Here is a 25705-nt window from a genome sequence, read left to right on the forward strand (position 1 = left end):
TAATATTCATCAATGTACATTTATTTTTTATTGAGAAAACCATAATCAATACAAAATTACAATAATCACGTGCCCTTTTACATACAATATCAAGCAAACTCTTAACCACAGTTTGTAAAGTATTCAATTTACCTCAAGTCCAAGCTGCATCTCCCTAAGACACTGTTCCCATCACAGTAGCCATTTTAAGCCAATCTTCTTTAAACACACGGGTAGTTTCTGTAGAGAACACTTTTCTCAGGACAAAAATGCATCGAGCATGCATAAGAAAATATGTGCAAACACATTTAAGAGTTTCTATAAGGGGATCACTGAAGAAAATAAAACCTTGGGTGGGATTCTGCTTCTTACAAGCACTAATTAAAAAAAAAAATCTCTCAGATTCTTATAACTGTGACAAGAAAACTCATGTTGACTACACAACAACACACAGTTTACTTTCAAATAATCTTTAAGTATTGTTAAAATACACTTTTAAATGAGGCAGAACTTTCAGAAAATAAAATTGACACAGCCTCAATGACTTGTAATGTCTATATCCTCAGTCTAGACAATAGTTAATTCTGTAAGTGAACTGGCTCTTCTGGCAGAGTACTCGAATGCTGTCACTCCTGAACATTCTTATTTTCCTTAGCATACTGTTGCTCCTATACAAACCTACCCATATGCATCAACTACCAAGTTATTTGTGTAAGGATATAGCTCCACAACTAGTATTAGCATTAAAACAATTATCATTAATTAAAAAGTATACTTTCTCATTCCTAAAACAACCACAAAAACTATCAACACACTAAAGATATCTTTAAAAAATCATTGTCAAGCTTTTTAAGTGCTATAATTCAATTTCAGTCTAAGCTAAACATCATTTCTACCAATCCTCCCATCAACTGCATTCAAACCAACTGGCTCACCTTTATGCTTTCCATTCATTTCACCATTAAGATTAATGTCTTAAAAAAAAAAAAAAATGCTTGCAGTACCAGCAAAAGCTTATGGTAATATAAAAATTCTCAAGAGACAGAAACAATTCTCCAGCATTCAATATTCTCTTTTATAAAAATGCAAACTACAACTAACTAAAATCCCAACAGATTCTTGAGGGTCAAAGAGCCACTTTATATTAGTTGTAAATTAGTTGTAACATTTACCTATCACTGACTATTCAAACACACATAAATGTGGTGCAGTGACTAAGTTACAAAACTGAACAGTTCATGAACTTAAATTAAGATCAGGTGAATAGCACTTTAAAATGAAAAGTGATCAAAAGCAGGCAACATTACACCCTATATATCATATTATGTATGGGAATACATTCCATAGTTCTCAATTATGATTTGCCAATTTTACCTTCTACATTGAGCCCTTCTATGGTCCATGCTCATCGGCTCACCAATGGCATACACTCAAAGGATTCCTCTTTATGGGTAACTATCTCAGGACCTGATTTTATGAGCTATGATTTGGTGCTTGCAGCATCTTCAGCACTGTGTGTGAAAATGAAGGCAGTATTTTTGAATATTTTTCTTTGTTGCAGAAATAAGCAGGAGTTTTTAAAAGGATCAGCACATTTTAGAAATTGAATAAACAAAACTGATATGATGCTGCTTTAATACATTCAACTTAACTCAAGATATGTACCAGTTAAATCAACTATAAGAACACACAAACATTTTAAACTGGCAAAAAATAAAACTAACGTAGCTTCAGTTATCAAAGTATTATAAATCTGAAAGATAGTGGTTTCTATACCAGTCATGAAAGGTTATTTGCTACACAGTTAACACCTCAGCTGATACACATGCCTTTTAATCAAAACTCACTGCCAGTATTCTTTTCCTTTATTCAGTGCATATGAAAGACTAAGCTGACTTTATTTATACACTAGCCCATAAGTGCACTTACTGAATTACTTTAGGTCAAGAGAATAAGGAAAACAAAGCAACCCCCCACCCCCAAGAAAAAAGATACCACAGCTTTGGAGGAGAAAAGAAAATAATCTTACTCATAAACAGATTGTGAAGGCTGTTGAAATTTCTAACCAAGAGACTTTCTAAATCTTGAAAACTATCTTATTGAACATCTTTCTTAACTCCAACTTTACATTTGGGAGGTCACAAAAAGTTTGGATATAGTTCAATTATAACAGCAATCTACTGATTATTTCTTTTGTTTTAAGAAAAATAAAAAGAAAACATTACCCAGAAATGTAAACAGTTGTTTGAACAACTTACAGACTTTCCACTGAAATGGAAGCATAAATAACAAAGTACACTTTGGGGAAGCAGTGGCAGATTGCTTTTGAATACACAACCACAAAACCTCACAGGGACAACATTAAGTACTGAAATATTTATTTATATATTCCTTAGGTTGTGCTTACCTGTTGCTTTTTGCAGCAGAACCTAAGGTGGAAGGTCTGGGAAGGCACTGTGAAGTATAAATAATTGCACTGTTTGCAATTAATAAAGATTTTAAACCTTAAATGAATCAAAATCAACAGCCTCCAATTTGTGAGTTATGTTACTGAATCCAACTGAACTACTTCTTCAGTTTAATCAGTAAAATGAACCACTTTCCTAAAAGGTCATCTATAAAACAGTATCATGCACAGCACTGAGATTATTCATGTCAATACCCTACTCTTTAACTATTAGAGATAACAGGTCACTAACTCCTTAATGATTAAACTTCAACTGTAACTACAAATCCATTTCTGAAAGTAAGGGACGTCACTCTAGGTTCTGCAAAACATTTCAAAATATCTACAGTGAACTGTACTGCTACCTTCTACCCTGTAGATCTTCTCTCAACATTTGTGTCCCTGCACATGTTCTTTTATGGTATATTTAGAATAACAAAATGGTGCTCCACAAGTGGAAGAATATGTACATAGTTACGAGATGTTAAGACTTCTACATTGCTTCTTAATATTAGCAAGCTGAAAAACCAAGTCTCTCTGATACACTTCAAGTCTTTCATATTGATATAAGAAATGCAAATTTATAATGAAAAAACAATGTAATCTGGAGCACCAATGAGTAATACTATTCAACTTTGTTAATGATCAGTTTTCTTTAGCTATATCTAAGCATATAAAAAATACTTACCCATTAAGCCCACTTAAAAAATACAGACCTATGTAGTATTCTATGTTAAATCAAAAAGCAGTTATGGTTTTCCAAGGTATCAGCACTGTATTCCAACATAATATTCACACAAAGTATGGCATTTACATTATGTGGAACATTGACAAAAAGATACTGTTGCAGTTCATCAATTTGTCATTCTGATGTACTTACAGTGCAATGCTCCTTGAAGGAACACAATCAAGGGTGATACACAGCACAGTCCTCCTCACCCCTACAGAGCTAGTTCTATACTGGCTGGATCAAACCTGCACTTCAACAGACAATGGCAAGACAGACTGTATTTGCATGTAGTCTAATATATTAATATGCAAAAAGCCAACAAATATGCAAAGAGTAAAAACAATGGATTTCAACAAAATATCAGAACTTCAGCATGAGTGTTAAAGAGTAATAAAATGAATTCAAGTACATAAAGGAAGTCGATTCAATGATTGGACTTTTGCATTTACAAAGCAAAGCTTATCTATACTGCAAAAAGGAAAAAGCTCAGACATTTCCGCACCCCCATGTTTCAATGGCAGATGTACTACAGCTACTTTGCATACTATAAAACTTCTCTGTCCTAAATTTAAAAAGAAACACACTGATATTGTATACATTGAACGTTTCTTTACATGAAAAAACTGCCCTTATTAGACTACTCATATTCACTATCAAAAATTATCTAAAATTAATTATGCTGAAATAGCCTCAGAAATCAAGTAATTATCAAATTAAGAACAGAAAGGTTAACTGTTATAGCAGCAGTACGGGTCTGAACCAGTGGTCATGTATAAAAGGAAATTTCACTGTTAATGCAATGAAAGGATGCCAAAAATCACTGTATACACATGCAGTTTTTAATCAAACAGAAGGGGGGTAAAATGAAGATATCAGGATTACTTGTACTGAAACAGCCAAATACAATAAATGGAAAAGATCTTCCAGTCTACTACTATACTGCAAGGGGGAAAAAACATGCCAGTGTTTAAAAACTCAATTAATACTCATGGGGAAAGCTCATATATTTGTGTATATGTATCTTAATTTATCATTGCTAAGAAAGTATGAATCCTTTAAATACCCACATATCCAACTTACCGACACAGGAGGTTTCATATCATTTATTGTAAAGCACAAAACAGGCATTTTAAAAGTGAAAGTATACATTGAAAAAGTACATTTATATCACAAAGCATTGACCACATAATAGTTGCAAATACATTTGCTGGAATGTGTACATCTACACTAAGTACTAAAAACAAACCAATTTTCATTTCTACACAGAAATATTAACCTCCTATCAGTAGTGATAGATATTTTGTACATTTTCAGAAAAGAAAAAAAAAACACTATTTTAAACCAAAAACAAAATTAATAAGATCTTCATCAAGTCGTCTGCATCCATATATTTAACAAAGGTTTTTTTCCCCCACACAATGAAGCAAATACTGTATTGTCCACTTCTTATTATTGGCCCTGTGCAGAAGAGATACATAAGAAATACACAAAAAGTTAAAGAAAATCCTTTAAATGGAGCTAATTCAGGAGTGAATCCTTTAAGAAAGAAAAACTGGTTAATATAAATGTTGGTGGCTTCTTGCATGATTTGCAAATCCCTGGGGGAAGAAAATTTATTTTTAAAATCAAAGGCATTGTAGGAAAATTCAGAACTCAGATGCCAGAAAGCATTATATTATTTTTAAAAAAAAATAATATAAAAAAAAACCAACAACAACAACAAAAAAAACCCAAACAATACACCGCAGTACTTCATTTAAATTTTGCCAGATAAAATTAAGAAGGCAACATATTCCCAAATAGACAAAACAGTAAACATGCACAAAACATGACTGGAGTGGAAACCAACAACATTCTAGCAAACTTATTATACCTGAGGTGCCGGAGGGTGCTGTGGCATTCCCTGGGGACTTGTCTGGGCATAATAGGCTGCTTGTTGTCTGTAGTACTCAGCCCAGGCTGCGCTATAATCGGGCTGACCACCTGGTGGAGCCCCAGCAGGAGCAGGAACTGCTTGACCTTTGAGAAAACAAAACAACTTTGTTGCAGTCACCACAATTTGAAGTTCAAAAGAATCTCATTCTAATAAAAACAATACCTTGCTTCTTGTAATATTCCTCCCAAGCCTTTGAATAATCTGGTGTCTGCCCTTGTTGACCTAAAAAAAACCCCCTAAATTTTAATACAAAATTATATCCACTGTTAAGTACAGGCTATATAAAGATATAAGTAGAGTGTTGGAATCACTCCTATTTACTTAGGCATAATCTCGACTCAAATGAGATCTTATAAATATTCTAAACTGAATTTGAGAAGTGCTTCAAGTAAGTCATCTATAGTGATGGGGGAGGGGGCACTGTCTCATCCATCATACATGTTTTAAATAAAAGAAATTTTTTTCCTGATTAAAAAAAAAAAACCTCAAAAGGGAGTAAAGATATTATTTTAAGAGTTCAGGAAGATTTGTTTTCTGGCTATGCAACCTTTAAACTACTCTTCATTGTCTTCTTAAAAAGGAACTTTACAATTTGAACCATAACCTGACAAAGGACACAAAAAACAGCAAAGTAAATACTATTCAAAGAGATCAACGAATTACAACTCAAAACCTTAGAATAAAGCAAACCTACCCAAAGACTTTTAAAAGACGTTTGTTATTCCTGACAATCCAGGAAAACTTAAATATTAAACGTGTTATCCATGCTAGTTCAAAATTTTCTGAAGATATAAAATGCTTTGAAATAAAAACAGGTGACTCTGTGGCGCAATGGATAGTGCATTGGACTTCTAGTGACAAAAATAAAAACGTGACCAGGGGTCATAGCATAATGGTCATGCAAAAAAGCTTCCCATGTTCCCAGGTACAATCCTGACAAATCTAGCAGAGCAGTGTTCTGGAGAGAGGGAGGGAGATGTTTTTCTTTTTATCATTGTTATCTGAATTTCACTTAATTTGGAGTTCAATGGATTATGACTATAGTTAGATAGAAGAATTAAAGATCCAAGAGTCTCCCTACCCACCCCAGCTTCTCTAGGCAACTATAAGAGAAATCCTATGTAAACAGAATCCTGGTTTTGACTTTATACAACTTTTTGTTAAGAGGCAAGGAGTTCGTTGAGTGAAATAAGTCAGAAACAGAAGGATGAATATGGGATGATCTCACTCTCAGGCCGAAGTTGAAAAACAAGATCAGAAAAGAAAACACAAGTAGAACCTGAAATGGAATTGGCATATTGCACCAAAGTAAAAGACTCTGGGGTGGGTGGGTGGATAGAATACAGAATACAGGTCCACGAAGGATGATAAATGACATAGTGGGGGTTGTATTGTTAAATGGGAAACTGGGGAATGCTATGCATGTACAAACTATTGTATTTACTGTTGAATGTAAAACATCAATTCCTCAATAAAGAAATAAATTTTAAAAAAAAGAGGCAAGGAGTTCAATGTTCTGTTCTAATGAGAAGATACCAATCAAGCAAACATGAGACAGGACTCAACAGATACCATCTTACCATTCCCTTATCAATAAAACCACACATTTGGTAACCTGCTGACTTCAAATCAAGCCTGGATAAGGCAACAGCAAATTCCACTTGAGATTTCAAAAGGAACTAAACTTCATTTGTTAAATAAAAGGTTCTCATTTTAGAGGTAAAATGACAAGATGAAAGAAATCCATTAAGCTGCAATATTCCAAACTTGAACTATCTTTGAAAAAGCTACAAGTAAAAAAATTATTCTGTAAAACAAATGAACAAAACCCAAATACGTGGTAAGTAAACCACCATCTGACATTCAAAACTTGAAAAACTCATCCCACCCCACTAAAAAACAATACAGTATATTTTGCCTAGCTGAAACGGGGGGGAACTTATGTAATCTAAGGGCCTTTGCTCTCTTTTATATTCCTTTCCTTCTCAGTCCAAGAACTATTTTGACGCCACACAAGTATATATTAGTACAGTGCATAATACTCATACACAGCTTTACGTTTACTTGTTAATCTCAGTCTTTCAAGAGAAAAGACTTCACAATAGTTCACTTGTAACAACTACAGGCTCAAACCAGACTTGCTTTATGGAGGGGAAAAAATCACTCTTAATATACCTCCATTTCTTTAAAAAAAAAAAAAAAAAAAAAAGGACGTTAGATCCTTGGTATCAGTGTGCCAGAAAGATGCTGATTTTCCTCTAATTAATTAAGAAAAAACATAAAGAACACTTATATGCTAAGGGTCCAGGGCTCACCACATCAATGCTCAACATATAACAGCCTTTCTGAAATCTGCTCCCTTTTAAATTTTTGTAGTGTCAACTGTAGGAAACTCAGAATTGTTTCATAAACTTATAAAGTTACTGGACTCCTATCTGTTTGAATAGGCTTGTTTACAAAGAAGCAGAACAATGATTATACTGCAATGCCAATGGGAAGGGAGTGTCTGGTTTTCATTAGAAAGTGAAATTGCATTAAAAAAAAAAAGTTGTCCTGGGGGTTGGGTGGCAGCACAGCAGGTTAAGTATATGTGACTCAAAGCGAATGGACTGATGCTAGCCTGGTTCCAGTTCCCCACCTGCAGGTCTGCTGGTGTCTCTCTGTTCTGTTCATCAATAACAATAATAATAAACGATAAAAACAAGGGCAACAAAAGGGGCAAAAAGTTGTTCTATCATATGACAAGTGTGATTATGAAGGCACTAGATTGAGAATTAGAACATTCCAAGTCTTTGGACCCCTTTCACCCACTAAAAAAACCCTCAACTCTATGAAGTGGTGATAGGGACTGACACACACACAAAATTCAGTTTTAAAGTTTTCTTTTGGAGAATTTGTTCTTTTGGACAAGCTGCTGACTTGTCTGAAATAACCTGGACCACAACAACATACTGTTTCTTAGAAAGGCTTAATAAGGTTTTTAAATGTTTCTGTGGCCAACAGGAAACATTCTTTAGCGAAGAAATGTCAATAAACTTAGCTTTCTTCATTCACAGTAGCACAAGTAATTTTCAAAGCACTCAGCTAACAGCTTAACTCTCCATCAGACTGCAATAGCCACAAGGGCAGTTTTTAGCAGTCATGTTCACAATCAGTCTTAGTGTTTAACAGGATGGATGGCATATTGTATATGCCATGTAGCTTCAGTTAGTGTGTGTGTGGGGAGTTTCTAGTTGTTTTCTTCACATATGTAAACCTAGTTAGTTTTCTTAACTTCCTTTGTCATTGTAGGTTACATCTAACCTGTTAATAATACCACACACAACCCATTTTTACTTGGTACTCTAGAACCTAATCTATTTCACCAAGGCTATTAAAATACAGAACTGTTTGACAAAACTGTATGCAATGTTCAATATCATATGTGCAAGTGGCAAGTTTTCAGTTTAGATTTGCAATGCGTGACACCTGTATTTAGAGATAAAACTATTTCCTCCTGGAGGACAGGCAGTGGTGCACCTAGTTCAGCGCACAAATCACATTTAAGAACCTGGGTTCACTGCAATGGAATTGGCATATTACACCAAAGTAAAAGACTCTGGGGTGGGTGTGTGGGTGGGGAGAATACAGGTCCATGAAGGATGATAAAATGACATAGTGGGGGTTGTATTGTTAAATGGGAAACTGGGGAATGTTATGCATGTACAAACTATTGTATTTACTGTTGAATGTAAAACATTAATTCCCCAATAAAGAAATAAATTAAAAAAATAAAAAAAACTAAAAAATAAAAAAAAAACCTGGGTTCAATCTTCTACTCCCCATCTGCAGGCAGAGTGCTTCACAAATGAAGTATGCCTGCAGGTGTCCCATCCTAATTTTTCTGTCCTATCAAAAAAAGTCCACTGGGAGTGATGGATTCATAGTGCCAGCATCAAAGCCCAGCCATAACCCTGTCTAGGTGCTTATGCAACCACAAATTAGTATACTTTCTTGATGACTGTCTCAAGAATTTATGGGATATATATTGCATGAAATACTACTTTGCAATAAAAAAAAAAGAAAGAAACCGTGTCCTTTGGAGTATAATGAATGGAACTGGAGGTGATCATACCTGCCACAATAAGTAAAGAGATGGGGCATGGGCAGATAGCGTAATAGTTATGCAAAGAGAATCTCTTTCCTGAAGTTTCAAAGCCCCAGGTTCAATCCCCTGCACCACCCATAAGCCAGAGCTGAGTAGTGCTCTGGTTCTTCTTCTAGTGTTTGCCAAGTGCTCCGGTAAAAAAACAGTAAGGCGATGAAGACAAACCCAGATGGCTTCATTCATATGTGGAATCTAGAAAATTGGGGGGTGGGGGGACGGGACACAAAGAAATTTTGTACTTGCCATTCTAGGTTACTTTCAGCATGAGAGCTTCCTCCAGCACCACAGCACCTCTCTCATCATTGCTGTGTGAACCAGGGCAAAGCACGTGGCAAGGCAAATGCCCTACTCAGTGAGCTATCATCTCCCTGGCCCACCCCCTTAAGAATGCTAAAACCAAAGGATCAAAGTACAAGTCAACAAAAACAAGATATAACATGTCATCAAATTCTCCAACCTCCTAGTGCTTTATGTTTCAATTCACAATAAAGGCTTAACAGACCTTAATCAGTAACATAAAGAAATGTAGAACATACCCATTTTCTTATAGTACTCTTCCCAAGCTTTAGTATAATCAACCTGTCCAGCTGGAGCTGGATTCTGCTGATCTCCTTGTTGAAGAAAAATAACAAAAAATTAATGTATTTTCTGAAAGATTTCTTTTAGTATTTATTTATTCATTTATTTATTTAAAAAGACAGAGAGAAACTGGGAGGGAAAGGGAGATAGGGAGAAAGAAAGAAAACTGCAGACCTGCTCCACTGCTCATGAAGTGTATTCCCTGCAGGTGGAGCAGGGCTCAAGCCAGGGTCCTTGCACACAGTAGTACTGTGCTTAACCAAACACCATTGTGTGGCCCCTCTCCCCCCAATATTTTAAAAAGACAATTTTGGCTCTTTCCTTCAGTTTCTTAAGTGGAGGGGGGGGGTTTGGAGTGAGGTGCTTTGGGGTAGTTGTATCTTTGGTAGTACCAAACATACAGAACAATGGTCTACGCTTTTGGAAGAATTATCATATTTACCATATAAATAAATTTCATAGGCTACACAAAGAATCACACAAGAAGTTCAGAAAGAGAAAAAAAAAAAGCTGTTTGAAGTCTGAGGAAAGTTACAGGTAATATGAATATACACAATTTAAAAAAATATGATTTCTATGTTTATATAGGTATGCATGTGTATAAAGTTACTACCTAGCTCTGTAAGTTGAAAGGAGCTATAATCAGCAAGTCAACAGCAATGAACACAATTAGATACTTTGATATTTCAACTAAAAGTTGAAAACTAAAAGAATAAGGATGGGGCTGGGGAGATAGCATGATGGTTATGAAAAAAAATTTCAGGGGCTGGGTGGTGGCACACCTGGTTGAGTGTACATGTTATAGTGTGCAAGGACCTGGGTTCAAGACCCCCAATCTCCACCTGCAGACGGAAAAGGCTTCACGAATGGTGAAGGAGGGCTCCAGGTGTCTCTTGTCTCTCTCCTTACCTCCCCATTCCTTTCAATTTCTGGCTGTCTCTATCCAATAAAAATAAAGATAAAAAAAATTCATGCCCAAGGAGCCTTGGGAAAACCAGTAATTCTGGAGCCCAGAAAACACAAAGACAGGCCATTTACTATATAAGAAAAGTAAAAAGTATTTAATGACAGGTAGGTCACAAGGATACAGGAGACACCTTGAAGTTATTCCTAACTGATATAATCTATGACAATTAGGTATTCAAAAATAATATAGTTAAAAGAGGTTCTTTTTTAACAGTAAAATATCAGTAAACATAAACTTGATGATGGCAATAGAAACACTAAAGATGTAGCTGAAATCAGGCAGATGTTATTAATGAAGACTGATAAATTAAAGCTTAAAGAATAAGACATGGTTGAACCTCAGTTTAACTTTTTCAGAAAACACTAGTTTCAAAGAGGAAAATGAAAATTTTAAATGTTGATAGATTATCAATATGACCAGGAAATTATGGTTATCACCTCTGGGGATGAAACAGTTCAACATATATGACCCTGACATATGCTTTAGCAACACCTATTCTGATAGGTTTTTGCCAAGGGCTTTATGATTAAAAGGTCAACTTCATGAGCTGAAGGTCCCCTGGTTAATAAGTTACTCCACAAAACAAGATGTCTATAACTTTACAACATGAAAAGGGCTGGGGAATTGTTCCTGAATGAAACCTGGCATTAAATGGGATATTGGATCAAAATAAATTCATGAGGTGATTGGTGAAATCTGAAAAAGGGCGATGCATTGGAAAAGTAACGATTAATCACTGTTAATTTTGAAGGCTGCACTTCAAGTACTTTCTGTACTTGGGGGATTAACAGAAAAATGTGGGAAATGGAGGAAAGTCTTAAAATAGTCTGGAAAACACACACACAACCTACTGATAACTGATATAGACACACTATGTAAAAGTTTACAATTATTCCACAGTTTTTTAAGGAAAGCATACTTACTGAAGTCACAACTGAAAATATCAAATTCAATTATTTTACACTAATATACTTCATATGTCAAAACCAGGTCTTACTTGGATGTATGGAAAAAAAAAAGTCTCTAGTTACCGTAGTTACCTTGTCCGTTAGTTTGGGTTGTGGTTGGTGCACCAGCAGGAGCTGCAGGTGGCGGCTGTGCTTGCTGTTGATAATAATGCGCATAATAAGCAGCCCAAGCCGCTGAGTTTGGATCTGTTCCTGCCTTAGCTACAATTAAGAAACACAGGTTATAAGTTTGTATATAAATCCCACAATTACTACCTTTTACAAATAACCTGTCTGGTTAAATATATTTACAACATTATTAGCTTTTTATTTATAGAAATCAAACTCTTATGGTCCAGGAGGTGGTGCAGTAAAGTGTTGGATTCTCAAGCATGAGGTCCTGAGTTCAATCCCCGGCAGCACATATACCAGAGTGATGTCTGGTTCTTTCTCTCTCTCTCCTTCTATCTTCATGAATAAATGAAATCTTAAAAACAGTTTACCATGCACAAGGACTCAAGTTCAAGTCCTAGGGGAAGTTCAAGAGTGGTGAAGTGGTGCTAAAGTGCTCTCCTCCCCTGTCTTTTCTATCAGTAAAAAAAAATAATTAAAATTATATCCAAAACATCTTATTTTAAAATAGTTTTTGCTATAAGCAAAAAAATTAAAGGATTTCTAATCTATACAAAATTTATGTCCTTTATACTTCATAAGAACATATGAAGATATAGATATACCAGTTCATATTCTCAAGACTATAATTCCTTATTCTGTGCTACATATTAGCTTGTATTACATAGGTTAGCCCTTATCCCAAGTAAATAAAAACACTTAGCTATTTTAACAGTGAAGTTTGAAGAAAAAAAGTAGCAAAGACTTCTAGATAAGGGAAAAAAGGTGATACAATTATAAGTTATTATGCCACCCTCCAAAATATTCTCAAAATAGTAAGCTTTCAGTGTTTGAATATTTATGTTTCTATGGTGTCATAACTTGCATACTGGTGAGTATCTTACTGAACAAACAGCATGTTAAGCTAATCTGAGCTAAAACAAACTTTAGCATTACATATTGCGAACACACTAATATTCAACAATGTTATTCATTTGTTATTTTATAGTAAGATTTCTTTGGTTTAGAAAGGCTCAAGAATGACTGATATCTTCTAGTTATTAAGTTAACTGTTCAGTTTGAAGACCAAGTTCTTGACTATTACACAAGAGACGGTTGCTGTCCCTCAGCCAGGCTTCGCAGATTGCTTGAATCCACTGTATCCAGTGAATCCCCCCCACATACCCCCAACTAGTGAGACAGTGAAGGAGAGAGAAATTCACCTTAGCACTGTTCTACAGCTCAAACCTGGATCCCATGAATGGTACAATGTATACTCCACTGAGTGAACTCTGCTACTACATAAATTCTTAAGAGTTCATTGGGAATCGGGCGGTAGCGCAGTGGGTTAAGCGCACGTGGCACAAAGTCAAGGACCAGTGTGAGGATCCCGGTTTGAGGCCCTGGCTCCCCATCTTCAGGGGAGTCGCTTCACAGGCAGGTCTGCAGGTGTCTTGTCTTTCTCTTCCCCTCCTCTCTCCATTTCTCTGTCCTATCCAACAACAACATCAATAACAACAACTACAACAATAAAAAACAAGGGCAAAAAAAAAAAGTTAAAAAAAAAAGAGTTCACTGGTCCGTATGTTTTATTTTTATGCCACCAGAATTACTGATGTGACATGACATAGTGTCTGTGCTCTGAATCTATTGCTCCTGGTAATCATTTTTATTTTCCTCTCCCTCTTTTTCTTTCTTGGTTAGACAGGGAAATTGAGATAGATGGGAGAGATAGGTGGAGAAAGAGACATCAGCGGCACTATATAACAGCTGGTGAGCCACCACCCAGCTCCATTATTTTAATGTTAAATAGAAAAGAGAAAGAAAGGATGTGAGGGCAATCTGACTGTCTAGGCAGGTGTCCCTCCCGAAGCTGCGCGCTCGGTCAAAGAGAACGGTCTTCCCCGAACAGAGATGGACCGGTCTTCGGTGGAGGGTAAACGAGTAGCTGCACACCCCTTGCTAGAAACTTGAAAAAAGCTCTCAAGAAAAGAAAAAGCCCACAGCACATCCCCCTGTGCCAGAGCTTGTATGCCTGGCTCTCATGCATTGTAAAGTGCACAATTTTAACAGGTCAATGCCAAGTACTCCAGGTTCCCATTAACTTTTCCTCTTTAAATAATTTTATTTACTTATGAAAGAGAGTGAGAGAACGGAAGCATTACTCTGGCACATGTGACGCTAGGAATCAAACTCTGGGCCCCAGCTTCTGTGTCCAAAGTGTCTAATACACTCTATAAACTATTTATTCCATAGAGATTGCATGATGGGGACCGTATGGTGGCACACCTGGTTGAGTACACATGTTAGAATGTGAGGGTTTGAGCCCCTGGTCCCCACCTGCAGGGGAAAAGCTTTGCAAGTGGTAAAGCAGGGCTACAGGTTTTTGTCTGTCTTCCTATTTCTGGCTGTCTCTATCCAATAAATAAAAGATAATAAAAATTAGAGAAAGAGAGGGAGACTACATGATGGAGGAAACACAGTGAAATACAAGTGCACCACCCTGCCACTCATGGCCCCACATACAAAAGGCATTATGTGCTTAATCCAACGAGTTAACTTCTGGCCCTCAATTACTTGCAATATAAACATAAATATAAATACATGCATATGTTGGGTGGGCTGGCTGTGGAGTATGTTCTAACACTAAGACCCAATTTTAAGTTGCTGTTGCCATTACCTGCAGAAATAAAAGCTTCATGAATGGTGAAGCAGTGTTGCAGGTGTCTCTTTCTTCCTACCTTCCTCAGGCCTCTTTGTTCTTGCAATCTGTCTGTCTTTTATAAAAAGTTGACTATAGAATAAATAAATAACAGGGCCAGGTGTGCCACACACTGCACAAAGCCCCAGGTTCAGGTCCCTGGATTCCCACCCATGGAAGGGAAGCTTCCTAAGCCGTAAAGCAGTGCTACAGATGCCACCTTTCTTCTACCTTCCACTGCTACTTCAGATTCTACCGAACACACACACATGAATATGTGCATACTGTGTGGAAATTCATGATTCTATACTTCCCTTGAAATGACACCAGAATAGTGGATATAGCAATCATCAAAACTGGTTTTGATTAATGCCTCTTTAATCCAGATAAAAAGAAAGCTATGAGTAGGAGAAAAGACAGCACCTACTACTCTGCTGAAAGAATAAACTGAGTACAGAAAATGTATACGATGTAAAACAAAAAAATGTAGTAGGGTGACATACAAATACTATAGATTACACACACACAAAAAATATATATAGATTACACATTAATCATAAACATTTTTCACCTGGATCAGGAGGGGCCTGCTGCTGCCAGTGTGGATATGCATTTCCCCACCCCTGGGGAGCATAAGGGGCTGGAGGACCACTGAAAAGATGAAAATTAACATAAAAATACAATTCAGCAAAAATGAGACTGCACAACACCAAGAACTAAATTCAAACTTACTGAGGAGCAGGACCTGGCGGTCCTGGATTATACGGTGCAGGGTTATATGGTCCCATTGGAGTTCCAGGCCCTGGAGGTCCTGGAGGCCCATGGGGTCCTGGAACACCATGAGGCCCATGGGGTACAGGAGGTCCTAAAGGATTTACTGGGCCCTATAAAGAAAAAAAAAAGAAAGACATAAGCATAAACACACCAAAAATAATTAGAACAGTAATGACCACTTCCATTTTCTTCATGTTTCAAAACTACCTGTGACTCTGGTATATTTTTGAGATATGCAAAATTAAACTCAATAGCAGTACCAAAAATATTTCCTTTACTTCTTTATCTATTTTGTCCACACTGTTCTGCTAGTCCTAATCTTTGCTATTTTAAGAAGGATTATTTGTTTCTATGAGGATAGATGTGGGGGAAGAATGTGTATCGTATGTACAGATAGGAACTGAATCCTGGGGTCTGACAAGCTGCCATTTGCTCACCAATCAATTTGCTTTTGCAGCTTTCTTTTACAATCCTTACTTTTATCACTCTCACCTTAAATCAGGTAAACTTACTGAAATTAGATCCCTACATGCAGCTTTGTTTTTGCAGCCACTTCTCAATCTTAATCTTCTTGATAATATGTCCTCAGAATCTGTAAAACTCCTTACATAAGAACTAAAATTCCTGCAACCCATCACTTAAGCCCCATTTAAATTATGTCCTAATCTCCTAAATATCCAATTCTTTTCAAACCAAAGTCATTTAAAAAACAATGTCACAATTAGTGCTTAGCTGATGTCTCTGTGACAACCTAAATTGTAACCCTCATTAAATTTAACTATCCTAATACAACACTTGCAATTAAAAATATCCATGAGGCAGTCTGGACAGAAATACTTAAAACACCTATGCTACATCGATTTTATCAGTTCTCAGTACAAAATAAGAAAGCTAGTTTTGACTTTCAAACTAACTTTTATAAACCTGTCTTTTTTTTTTTAACCAGAGCACTGCTCAACTCTGGTTTAATGTGGTGTGGGCAACTGAACCTGTGACTTCAGAGTCTCTTTGCTTAACCACTATGGTATCTACCCCCAGCCCGAAACCTATCTTTTTAATGTTTTAAATAATAATAATAATAAGCACTCTGAAAAATAAAACTTAATTGTTCTGATTATCCCTTACTTCTAGTGTAGAACCTATAATCTACCTTTTCCATTCATGGTAAAGGAAAAAGGGATGGAGGAAAAGCATCAATATTTTCATAGGGCTCATCTTTGTTTCTTTTATGTATTTTTTGTGTATAGGTGGAGTTGGAGTGCTGGTGCACTCAGTAGAGTGCACATTACAATTTACAATGACCCAGGTTCAAGCCCCTGGTCACCACCTGCAGTGAAAGTTCATGAGCAATGAAGCAGCGGCTGCAGGTGTTCTTCTATCTCCCTTATGCCTGCCTCTTGATTTCTGTCTCTACTGAAAACAAAACAAAACAAAAAAAACCACTTTTTTTTTTTTACACTTCCAAGCATGACAAACACCATAGGGGAATTGTGTTATAAAAACATTTAAATGCCTCCATACACCATGTCATTTTCTATGGTGAAAGAATACAGTACAGCATTATTTGTCTCATTTACAAAAATGACAGTTAAAGATTTCTTATTTTGAAAATAATAGCACCAAGAAAATTTTCTAGAAGAGAAAAAGTTTAGTCTGGTCATATATCAGAATCACCTGGAACACCTTCCTAAAATTAGATGCTGGGTCCCATTCCAGACATTCTGAACCAGTATCGTGTATAGAGGTAGGAATCACCCCAGTAGTCTACACTTTAAACTCGTTGGATCATTGTGAGTCAATCAATCCAAGTGCTGGAATCTGTAAAAGTGGGGGCTGCATCAGATTCTTCATTGCCTCACCAAGGCTGGGTATAGTTAAGCCTTTAATAAACAATGGATTCATGTTAACTATTTCTTTCAAGAATGTACCACAATCATCCAACAACTTCAAATGTCCTATCTGGAAATAATGTCATTCTCTTCTACAAATATCAAATATAAATTTCTTAACACCTAAAACTTATTTTTCATTTAGTTTTTAAAATTTGTGATTGACAGTAGGTTATAAAACTGTAAGCCTAAAATGTATAGTTCCACACCATGAAATCATGATATATTCTCTTACTGTTTTGTGTATATACTGAGGGATACGATCCTAAAGAAAATTCTGCATGTACTTACATAAATATCTAAACTAATGTCTTTTGTTTATTTATTAGACAGGAAAGGGAAAGGAAAGCAGAAAATTACTCTCGTACATATGCTGCTGGGGATTGAACTCTGGACCTCATGCCTGAGAGTCCAATGCTTTACCATCTACCATCTCTCAGTCCACTGAACTGATGTCTTAAAAGTTCTACCCAATAAATTGGAAGCTTTGTTGAAAAAAGGGAAAAAAAAAAAGGTATTTATTAAGACCGGGGCATGGGTAGGACACAGACATAACAGATACCAGAATACTGCTCTGCTCTGGAATGTGCAGCGCTAGGGATGGGACCAAATACTATCACAAATGAAAATCCCATGTTCCACCACCTTCCCAGCTCGTAACTGGAAATCTGAGATATACTCACACCAATCTTTTCTTCTATGAGTTGACGAGCATAATCTATTTGCTGTGGAGTGCCACGAATTGTAAATAATTTCATATTAGGATCTGCATTAGGTGGAGGATTTCGTTGAAGTTCTATTCTTGCACCAGACTGCTGACTTATGCTCTTTATGGTTTCGCCTCCTAAAAATAAAAAAGTATTAAGATTCAGAGGACATAAATTACTCAAGCCTCAATTAAGTGGGTGGGACAAAAAGTATTGGTCAGGGGCTGGGCAGCAGGTTAAGTGCACATGTAGTGAAGTGCAGGTTCGAGTCTGGGTGTGTTTGTGTGTGTGTCTATCTCTTCACAAGTGGCAAAGCAGGTCTGCAGGTCTTTCTCTTTCCCCATCTTCCCCTCATCTCTCAATTTCTGTCCTATCCAACCCTGTATATGTGTCTCTTCACAAGTGGCAAAGCAGGTCTGCAGGTGTCTTTCTCTCCGTCTTCCCTCATCTCTCAATTTCTCTGTCCTATCCAACCCTCTTACCTTCCTCTCTCAATTTGTCAGATCCAACAACAGCAGCAATAATAATGGCAATATAATTGGAAAAAAATGGCCTCCAGGAGCAATGGATCTGTAGTGTAGGTACTGAGCCCCAGTAATAACCTTTGAGGCAAAAAAAAAAGTACTGGCAGCCTTCCATGTGACAATATTCTGATAAATTTCCATCTATCCTGTACTTTGAATCAAATTACATAAAGCACTTCATGCTTTTCTTAAATGTATATTTATTTTCTCAATGAGTGTGTGAGACCAGAGAACTGCACAGCTCTGGCTTATGGTGGAGCTGAGGATTGAACTTGGAGCCTCAGGTATGAAGCCTTCTGTACAACCATTATGCTGTCTTCCCAGCTTTCAAAATACATCTAGGGAGTCAGGCGGTAGTGCAGTGGGTTAAGCGCATGTGGCGCAAAGCGCAAGGACCGGCATAAGGATCCCAGCTGGAGCCCCAAGCTCCCCTCCTGCAGGGGAGTCGTTTCACAGGTGAAGTGGGTCTACAGGTGTCTACCTTTCTCTCCCCGTCTTGCCCTCCTCTCTCCATTTCTTTCTGTCCTATCTAACAATGATGACAACAAAAGTAACTACAACAATAAAAAGAAACAAGAACAAAAGGGAGTAAGTATTAAAATAAAAATTAAAATATATCTAAAAATTTTAAAGACATAATTTCTGCAGTATTAATACCTAAAGTGAAAATTAATTTACCAGAAATATTTTATTTAAATGGACCTACCCTATGACCCTGCAATTCCTCTCCTGGGGATATATCCTAAGGAACTCAACACATCCATCCAAAAAAATCTGTGTCCACATATGTTCTTGGCAGTACAATTTGTAATAGCCAAAACCTGGAAGCAACCCAGGTGTCCAACAACAGATGAGTGGCTGAGCAAGTTGTGGTATATATACACAATGGAATACTACTCAGCTGTAAAAAATGGTGACTTCACCGTTTTCAGCCGATCTTGGATGGACCTTGAAAAAATCATGTTGAGTGAATGAAATAAGTCAGAAACAGAAGTATGAATATGAGATGACCTCTCAGGCAAAAGTTGAAAAACAAGATCAGAAAAGAAAACACAAGTAGAACCTGAATTGGAATTGGCTTATTGTACCTAAGTAAAAGACTCTGGGGTGGGTGGGTGGGGAGAATACAGGTCCATGAAGGATGATAAATGACATAGTGGGGGTTGTATTATTAAATGGGAAACTGGGGAATGTCATGCATGTACAAACTATTGTATTTACTGTTGAATGTAAAACATTTAATTCCTCAATAAAGAAATAAATTTAAAAAATTTTATTTAAATTGGTTTCACAGGTAATAGTAATATAAACTAATGCTCTTAAGGACCCGGTTCAAGACCCTGCTCCCCACCTGTAGGGGGAAAGCTTTGCAAGTAGTCAAGAAGTGCTATAGGTGTCTCTCTCCTTGTCTGTTACCTCTTTCCCTCTTGATTTCTGGTTGCCTATCCAATAAAAAATGGTAATTTAAAAAATGTGGAGGTAGATAGCATAATGGTTATGCAAACAGACTCATACCAGACACGACAAATCCCTACGTTCAATCCCCTGTACCACCATAAGCCAGAGCGGCGCAGTGCTCTTGTAAAAATAGTAACAATAAAACAAAAATAACAACAGAAGTGAAGTTGAGAGGGGTGTGGAGCCGATACAAAGACATATGCAATGCGTTGCCACTTATGAAGCTTCCTCTCGCAGGTGGGGGCTGTGGGCTTAAACCCAAGTCCTTGTGGATGGTAAGGTGTACGCTCACTGGGTGAGCACCACCATCCTGTGAAAATTTTAACCACACATTTGTAAGTGTTTTAAAATACATTGCCTTTTCCTATTATTAATCCAGTCTTCCCAGTTGGTACAATGAAATTAAACTCCTGTAATCCACCAGGTGGTCCCATGTTCCAGTTGCCTTGGCCTCTGCCTCTTCCTCGACCACCAGGTCCTGGTCCACCAGGATTACCAGCCTGGAGAGTGGGAAAATAAAATCAAAATCAGCACAACTTCTTTCCATGGTAAATATATTATGTGCCTATTTTTCTTCTACTTTCATTTTCCTAATTCAGATTGAAATCTGGGTAATCAGTCCAAAAAGCAGTAACAAAATAACCACTTTTATACGAGGGTGGATAAAGTAGTGTATATACTTTTGGCTTGCACAAATTAATTTTTAAGCTTCCTAGCTGCTAATAAAGTATTGTGAAATAGAATCTTAAAAAATCACGAAGGGATTATCACTTTCACATTTAAGAAAGCACAGTATACTTGAAATGAAATTAGCATTCTGTTAAACCTGAACACTCCGAAGAAGGTCTGTGATGATCTCTGCAGCATGTTGACATCGGTCTGGAGGTCCGGTTATTTGTGCTATTCTATCAGGTGTCGTCCCATCGTCTTCAAAAAGAGAAAAACAAATTGGATTAACTGAATATTGATTCAAAAGTAATTAGTACTAAGACTCAGATAATTACATTTATGTACTTACCTGGTTTAAACTGAATTCGAACACCAGCATCATTTTGTATTTTTTTAATCATCTCTCCATTTCTTCCTATTACAATGCCAACAGCAAATCTTGGAATAGGGACCTGAAGAAGATAAAAGCTAAATATTGAGAAAGCCGTTTCCTGAAAAAATAGCCTGCCCAAAATGAAGTGATATAAATAGCATTAGGTTTATAACAAGTAGGAAAATATATACAATGTGCTTATATGCAAAGTACAATGTATTTTTTTTAAGGTTGAAAGGGGGAAAGGGAACAAGGTTTGAGAAGTCTAAGTGGAATAAGGGGAAAAATACCTTTCCAGCTTAGTGACTGAACAGGCATTTCTACTTACATCTATTCCTTCATTTCCTCCTATTCTTGACCCATACTCATTTCGAACTTCTCTGAAACCACCTTGATCGCGAATTAACTCTAACACCATTTCCTTGGCTTGCTGAAAGTATATATATAAAAGAAAAAAAATCACCCAATTTAGAAAGGCCATAAGGAATAGAACAACCCTTCATGTTTTACAACCCATGGTCTTTGTAAAACCTATAACTAAGTTTACCTGAACTTTGTATGGGTCTCCTGTGATCCTAAGAGGTTTGTCAGCACCAGTGTTCTGAGGGCCATCTTGAATCATAACCATTTTCACTCCAGCACGTTCCTGTTAATCACAAAAATCAAATGTGTTAAACAAAGGAGAATGGAATGAAACTGGCTTCAAAATATCTAATTATTATATAAACATACTACCTGAAGTTGTTTAATAGTCTCTCCCCCTTTTCCAATCACTAGTCCTGCTTTGCTAGCTGGAATCATTATTTCTTGAACTGCGTTTCCTGGTCCATCACCATGATGGAAACCTGGGGCAGGTCTTCCTTTTTCAACAATCTGGTCCAATAATCGTTTTGCTGATCTGTTAATACATTAGAAGTCAAATATTAAGTTGCAGTATAACCTGAAGTAAGTATAAAGTAACATTCAAATACTCCTTCTATCCCAATACAGGTTCAGGTGGTCTAAAGCTAAATCCTAACACTTAAAAAAAAAGTCATCAGGCCCCAAACAGAAGTTATATAGCAAACTTGTAAGGCTAATGTTCAGTTTTTAGAATATTCTGGAAACTCTGAGTAGCACTTTATATCAGAGTATGCAGAGTCCTTCAAGAATTAAATGATGTGCTTACATTTAAAAGATCAGTTTGTTCCTTCAATTAAAATTTTACACATTCAGCAAACACTCAAGGTCAACTACATGATACAGGAAAGTACCATTCTAGGCATTGAGATAATTAACATTGAATAAAAAGTGAGTTCCAGTAGTACTGGTTTTATTTCATTATTAAAGTAGCATGCCAAATAACAATTTCCAAGTGCTGTAAAGAAAATCAAAAGAATAATGACAGAGCATCAAGAAATGCCATTTTACACAAGATGAGTAAATGGAGACCTTATTGATGAGATTTGAGTCAAGACCTGAAAGTAGTTGAGAGTGACTCCACACACACACACACACACACACACACACACACACACACACACACACACACACGAAAATATTTCAGAAAGAATGGGAATTTTTTTCAAAAGGGGGGGGGCGGAGGGTAGATAACAATGGTTATGCAAATAGACTCTCATGCCTGAGGCTTCAACATCCCAGGTTCAATCCCCCGAACCACAAGCCAGAACTGAACAGTGTTCTGGTAAAAAACAAACTAACAAAACTGACTGAAGCAACTCAAATGAGAAATGAGAAATTTATCTAGTGCTGAAAGAACAGAAATGAGACAGTAAAACAGTGTTGGAAACCATGGTAAATAAAATGACAAAGGTGGCAGGTAGAGGGCAGAGGAGAGTACAGGAGTTGCATGCACCTGCAACTTTTCACGTCTGAGGCTTTTTCAAATTGTAATGAGAAGGGAAGGCTGGCACAAGGCAAAAGATTTCTCTCATACTTACTGCACAGATTCAGGCGTTCCAGTTAACATACAAGACCTTTCTGGAAGACCTCCACTATCTACAATTAAAAAAAACAAACAAAAAGACCTAGGTCAAGATTAACAGGCAACATAATTTTCAATGGTAATTTAAGAGCATCAGGATAAATTTCTAGTCATTTCTGAAAGAAAATAAAAGCAGTTACCTGGAGCTATCTGTATTTTGCATCCAGATTCCTGTTGTATGCGGGATATCTGTTCACCTCCTCTACCAATTACTGGTAAGAAAAAAAGAGAAAATTATTTGCTGACAAAATGTTTGGCTATCTTCAAGCATTAAAAAATGTGATTATTGTATCGCACCAAAGCAAAAAGGTGGGTGGATAGGAAGAAACTCTGGGGGCCTATTATTTGATGAAATTGTATGCATATGTCAATGACTGCATTGCAAAACATTAACCCCATCATTAAAAACAAAGAAATCATTACTTACTAAATCCAACCATTCCATCTGGAACTTTGTATTCTTCTGTCATTACAGACCTGCTAAGAAATAACAGAAACTAACAATTTTCCTCAAAGGAAAAAAATGTTTTTTAAACTGAGCCCAGACCCGACCACATTGTATAGGAAGCTTCAGTCTTGTGTGCGCGCACACGTGCACATGTAAGAGTCATGCTATAGTGGAAATGCACCTATGATGCCCCCCCACCCCCAAAAAGGCTAATTAACAATGTGTGGTCTGGGAGATGGTGCAGTGGATAAAAACATTGGGCTCTCAAACATGAGGTCCTGAGTTCAATCTCCAGCAGTACACATACCAGAGTGATGTCTGGCTCTTCTCTCTCCTTTCTCATTAATAAAATCTTTAACAAAATACTAATAATGAAAGTCTAATAGTCTGGGGGGTGGCACAGTAGATAAAGCATTTAAGCTTCGCACCAAAGTAAGACTCTGGGGTGGGTAGGTGGTGAGAATACAGGTCCATGAAGAATGATAGAGGACCTAGTGGGGGTTGTACTGTTATATGGGAAACTGGGGAATGTTATGCATGTACAAACTTTTGTATTTACTGTTGAAAAAAAAGCATTTAAGCTTGAGATCTTGAGTTCAGTCCACAACAGCACATGTACCAAAGGGATGTCTGGATCTTTCCTCCTATCTTTCTCATTAATGTATGACTTTCAATGGCCTATACTAACAGGTTTCTAAGAACATATTATTCACAAACAAAACATGACCTTAATAGATGTTTTAATGTGTGTTGTTTTCATGCCATGCCAAATAATGAACCCACGGTCTTATGTGCAAAGTATCCTCTCCACCACTGAACCACCTGCCTCCTGTTAAAGTCAGACTCTAAAGTTAGGTGGCAATCAACAAGAAGGTGTGAGCACAAGGGAACTGAGTGATGCTTGTTTGAGGTTATTTCTGTTCACTATAGTTCTCCCTAAAATGTGGCTAATTCCAGCTGTATTTTAAAAAAAACAAGTGTATGACACTACTAAGAGAAAAAAATGACCATAGTTTATCTTAAATCAAAGGAGATGAACTATGAGTACACAAAAAAGTGGACCATATTTGCTACATACTAGTTGGTTGTGTTTATGCATACAATTCAGTAAATCATATGAAGTAGTTTTTGAAAAGCATGCTATTACCTTTGCTGCTGGTGCATCGGTGGTAATTGTGCTCCAAAAGCTACCAAATTAAATGAAAATTAGAAGATTTAAGTTCACATAATAATACAGTCATATCAAGCTACTCTAAAAATCTTTCCCTGTCATATAATTTTAAAGATATTAAAATTTTATGGAAAATATTTAAAACCATTGATAGTGGGCAAGGAAATTTAGTGGTAGAGGAATAAACTGCATTTTGTTTTTAGGTGCAAGCACAGATTAAGAAATAGAGTAATAAAACAAAGCATGTAAAATACCGCAGAAATAAAATCTGTACACCTAAACTAAGTGGGACACTATAAAGATGAGATACAACATATTAGCAAAGAGATTCAAGTTAGGCATCCTAAACATTCAAACCTTTAACTTTAAAAGCACTCTAAAATACAAGACTATGCAGTCACTTTAGTTTTTAATCCAACTTAAAAAAAAATACTTACAGTCATTCTGAGGAGCAACTTTCTTAGCATCAGGCTGATCTGCAAAATTAAGAGTCTTTCAATTTTTTTGCCACTAAATACAAATGTCTGATTTAGCTCCCCTGTGCCCAAGCAAGAATACCAGATAACGTACTAAAATGGCTGCAGGATGGTTTATTATTTGAACCCAAAGTGTTAAATGTCAAACATAAAGGAAAATGAAAATTGTATTGCCTTTTCATTTTTTCCGTAACTCAAAGATGCACAGACATTAAAAAGTTCATTTGTATTGTATCAAATGGTGAATTTACTACTAAACACTTCTGCATGATATAAAACAAAGTATATCTGATCATTACTAGCAAAATATCACATGCTAACTGCTAATGATGCTTCCTTCCCATTGTAGGAACTAAAGATCGGAAGAAAAAAACTCACCAAAGTGTAAAAAATCTGACACATTAAGTTGAGTTACCTGACAGTGACCACAGAGCTATGCAAATTAAACTTAAAAAACAAAAATCACATTGCAAAGCACCCTCAAAAGCTATGTTTTATTTTTCCTAACCAAACATTTCACAGTATAAACTTCAGCAGAAAATATCAAAGCAACTACACAACACCTTTCGTCTACATCCTTTACACAGATGAATACATTGCATACCTTAGTTAATAGGCAACCTACAGCTGAAAGTACTACATTTTCTTCCCCCCTTCAAGTTTAAATGATGATTAAACATCAGAATGTT

At 36.5% G+C, this 25705-nt stretch overlaps 1 protein-coding gene across 20 annotated transcripts in view; it reads right to left on the bottom strand.

Annotated features, from left to right (window-relative positions):
- Positions 1 to 25705, bottom strand: part of FUBP1 (far upstream element binding protein 1) — a 32169-nt gene continuing 6464 nt past the window's right edge. For 2 of the 20 annotated variants that reach the window (XM_060202218.1, XM_060202217.1), the window contains 19 exons: positions 24978 to 25016; positions 24517 to 24556; positions 23349 to 23398; positions 23062 to 23133; positions 22878 to 22935; positions 21673 to 21835; positions 21485 to 21583; positions 21266 to 21367; positions 20914 to 21016; positions 20722 to 20822; positions 20254 to 20395; positions 17890 to 18050; positions 15276 to 15427; positions 15115 to 15194; positions 11825 to 11953; positions 9775 to 9849; positions 5029 to 5174; positions 2387 to 2433; positions 1 to 1490 (listed from right to left, as the gene is read on the bottom strand). In XM_060202218.1, coding sequence (XP_060058201.1) covers positions 1460 to 1490; positions 2387 to 2433; positions 5029 to 5174; positions 9775 to 9849; positions 11825 to 11953; positions 15115 to 15194; positions 15276 to 15427; positions 17890 to 18050; positions 20254 to 20395; positions 20722 to 20822; positions 20914 to 21016; positions 21266 to 21367; positions 21485 to 21583; positions 21673 to 21835; positions 22878 to 22935; positions 23062 to 23133; positions 23349 to 23398; positions 24517 to 24556; positions 24978 to 25016 — 1790 coding nt within the window. In that variant the 3' untranslated portion in view covers positions 1 to 1459. Of the gene's footprint in view, positions 1491 to 2386; positions 2434 to 4242; positions 4754 to 5028; positions 5175 to 5253; positions 5314 to 9774; positions 9850 to 11815; positions 11954 to 15114; positions 15195 to 15275; positions 15428 to 17889; positions 18051 to 20253; positions 20396 to 20721; positions 20823 to 20913; positions 21017 to 21265; positions 21368 to 21484; positions 21584 to 21672; positions 21836 to 22877; positions 22936 to 23061; positions 23134 to 23348; positions 23402 to 24516; positions 24557 to 24977; positions 25017 to 25705 lie in introns of those variants that run through there. The other 18 variants (XM_016192991.2, XM_016192996.2, XM_016192990.2 and 15 more) reach the window with 10 other exon arrangements.

This window comes from Erinaceus europaeus, chromosome 11 (genome assembly GCF_950295315.1).
Source record: "Erinaceus europaeus chromosome 11, mEriEur2.1, whole genome shotgun sequence".
Lineage (NCBI taxonomy): Eukaryota > Metazoa > Chordata > Mammalia > Eulipotyphla > Erinaceidae > Erinaceus > Erinaceus europaeus.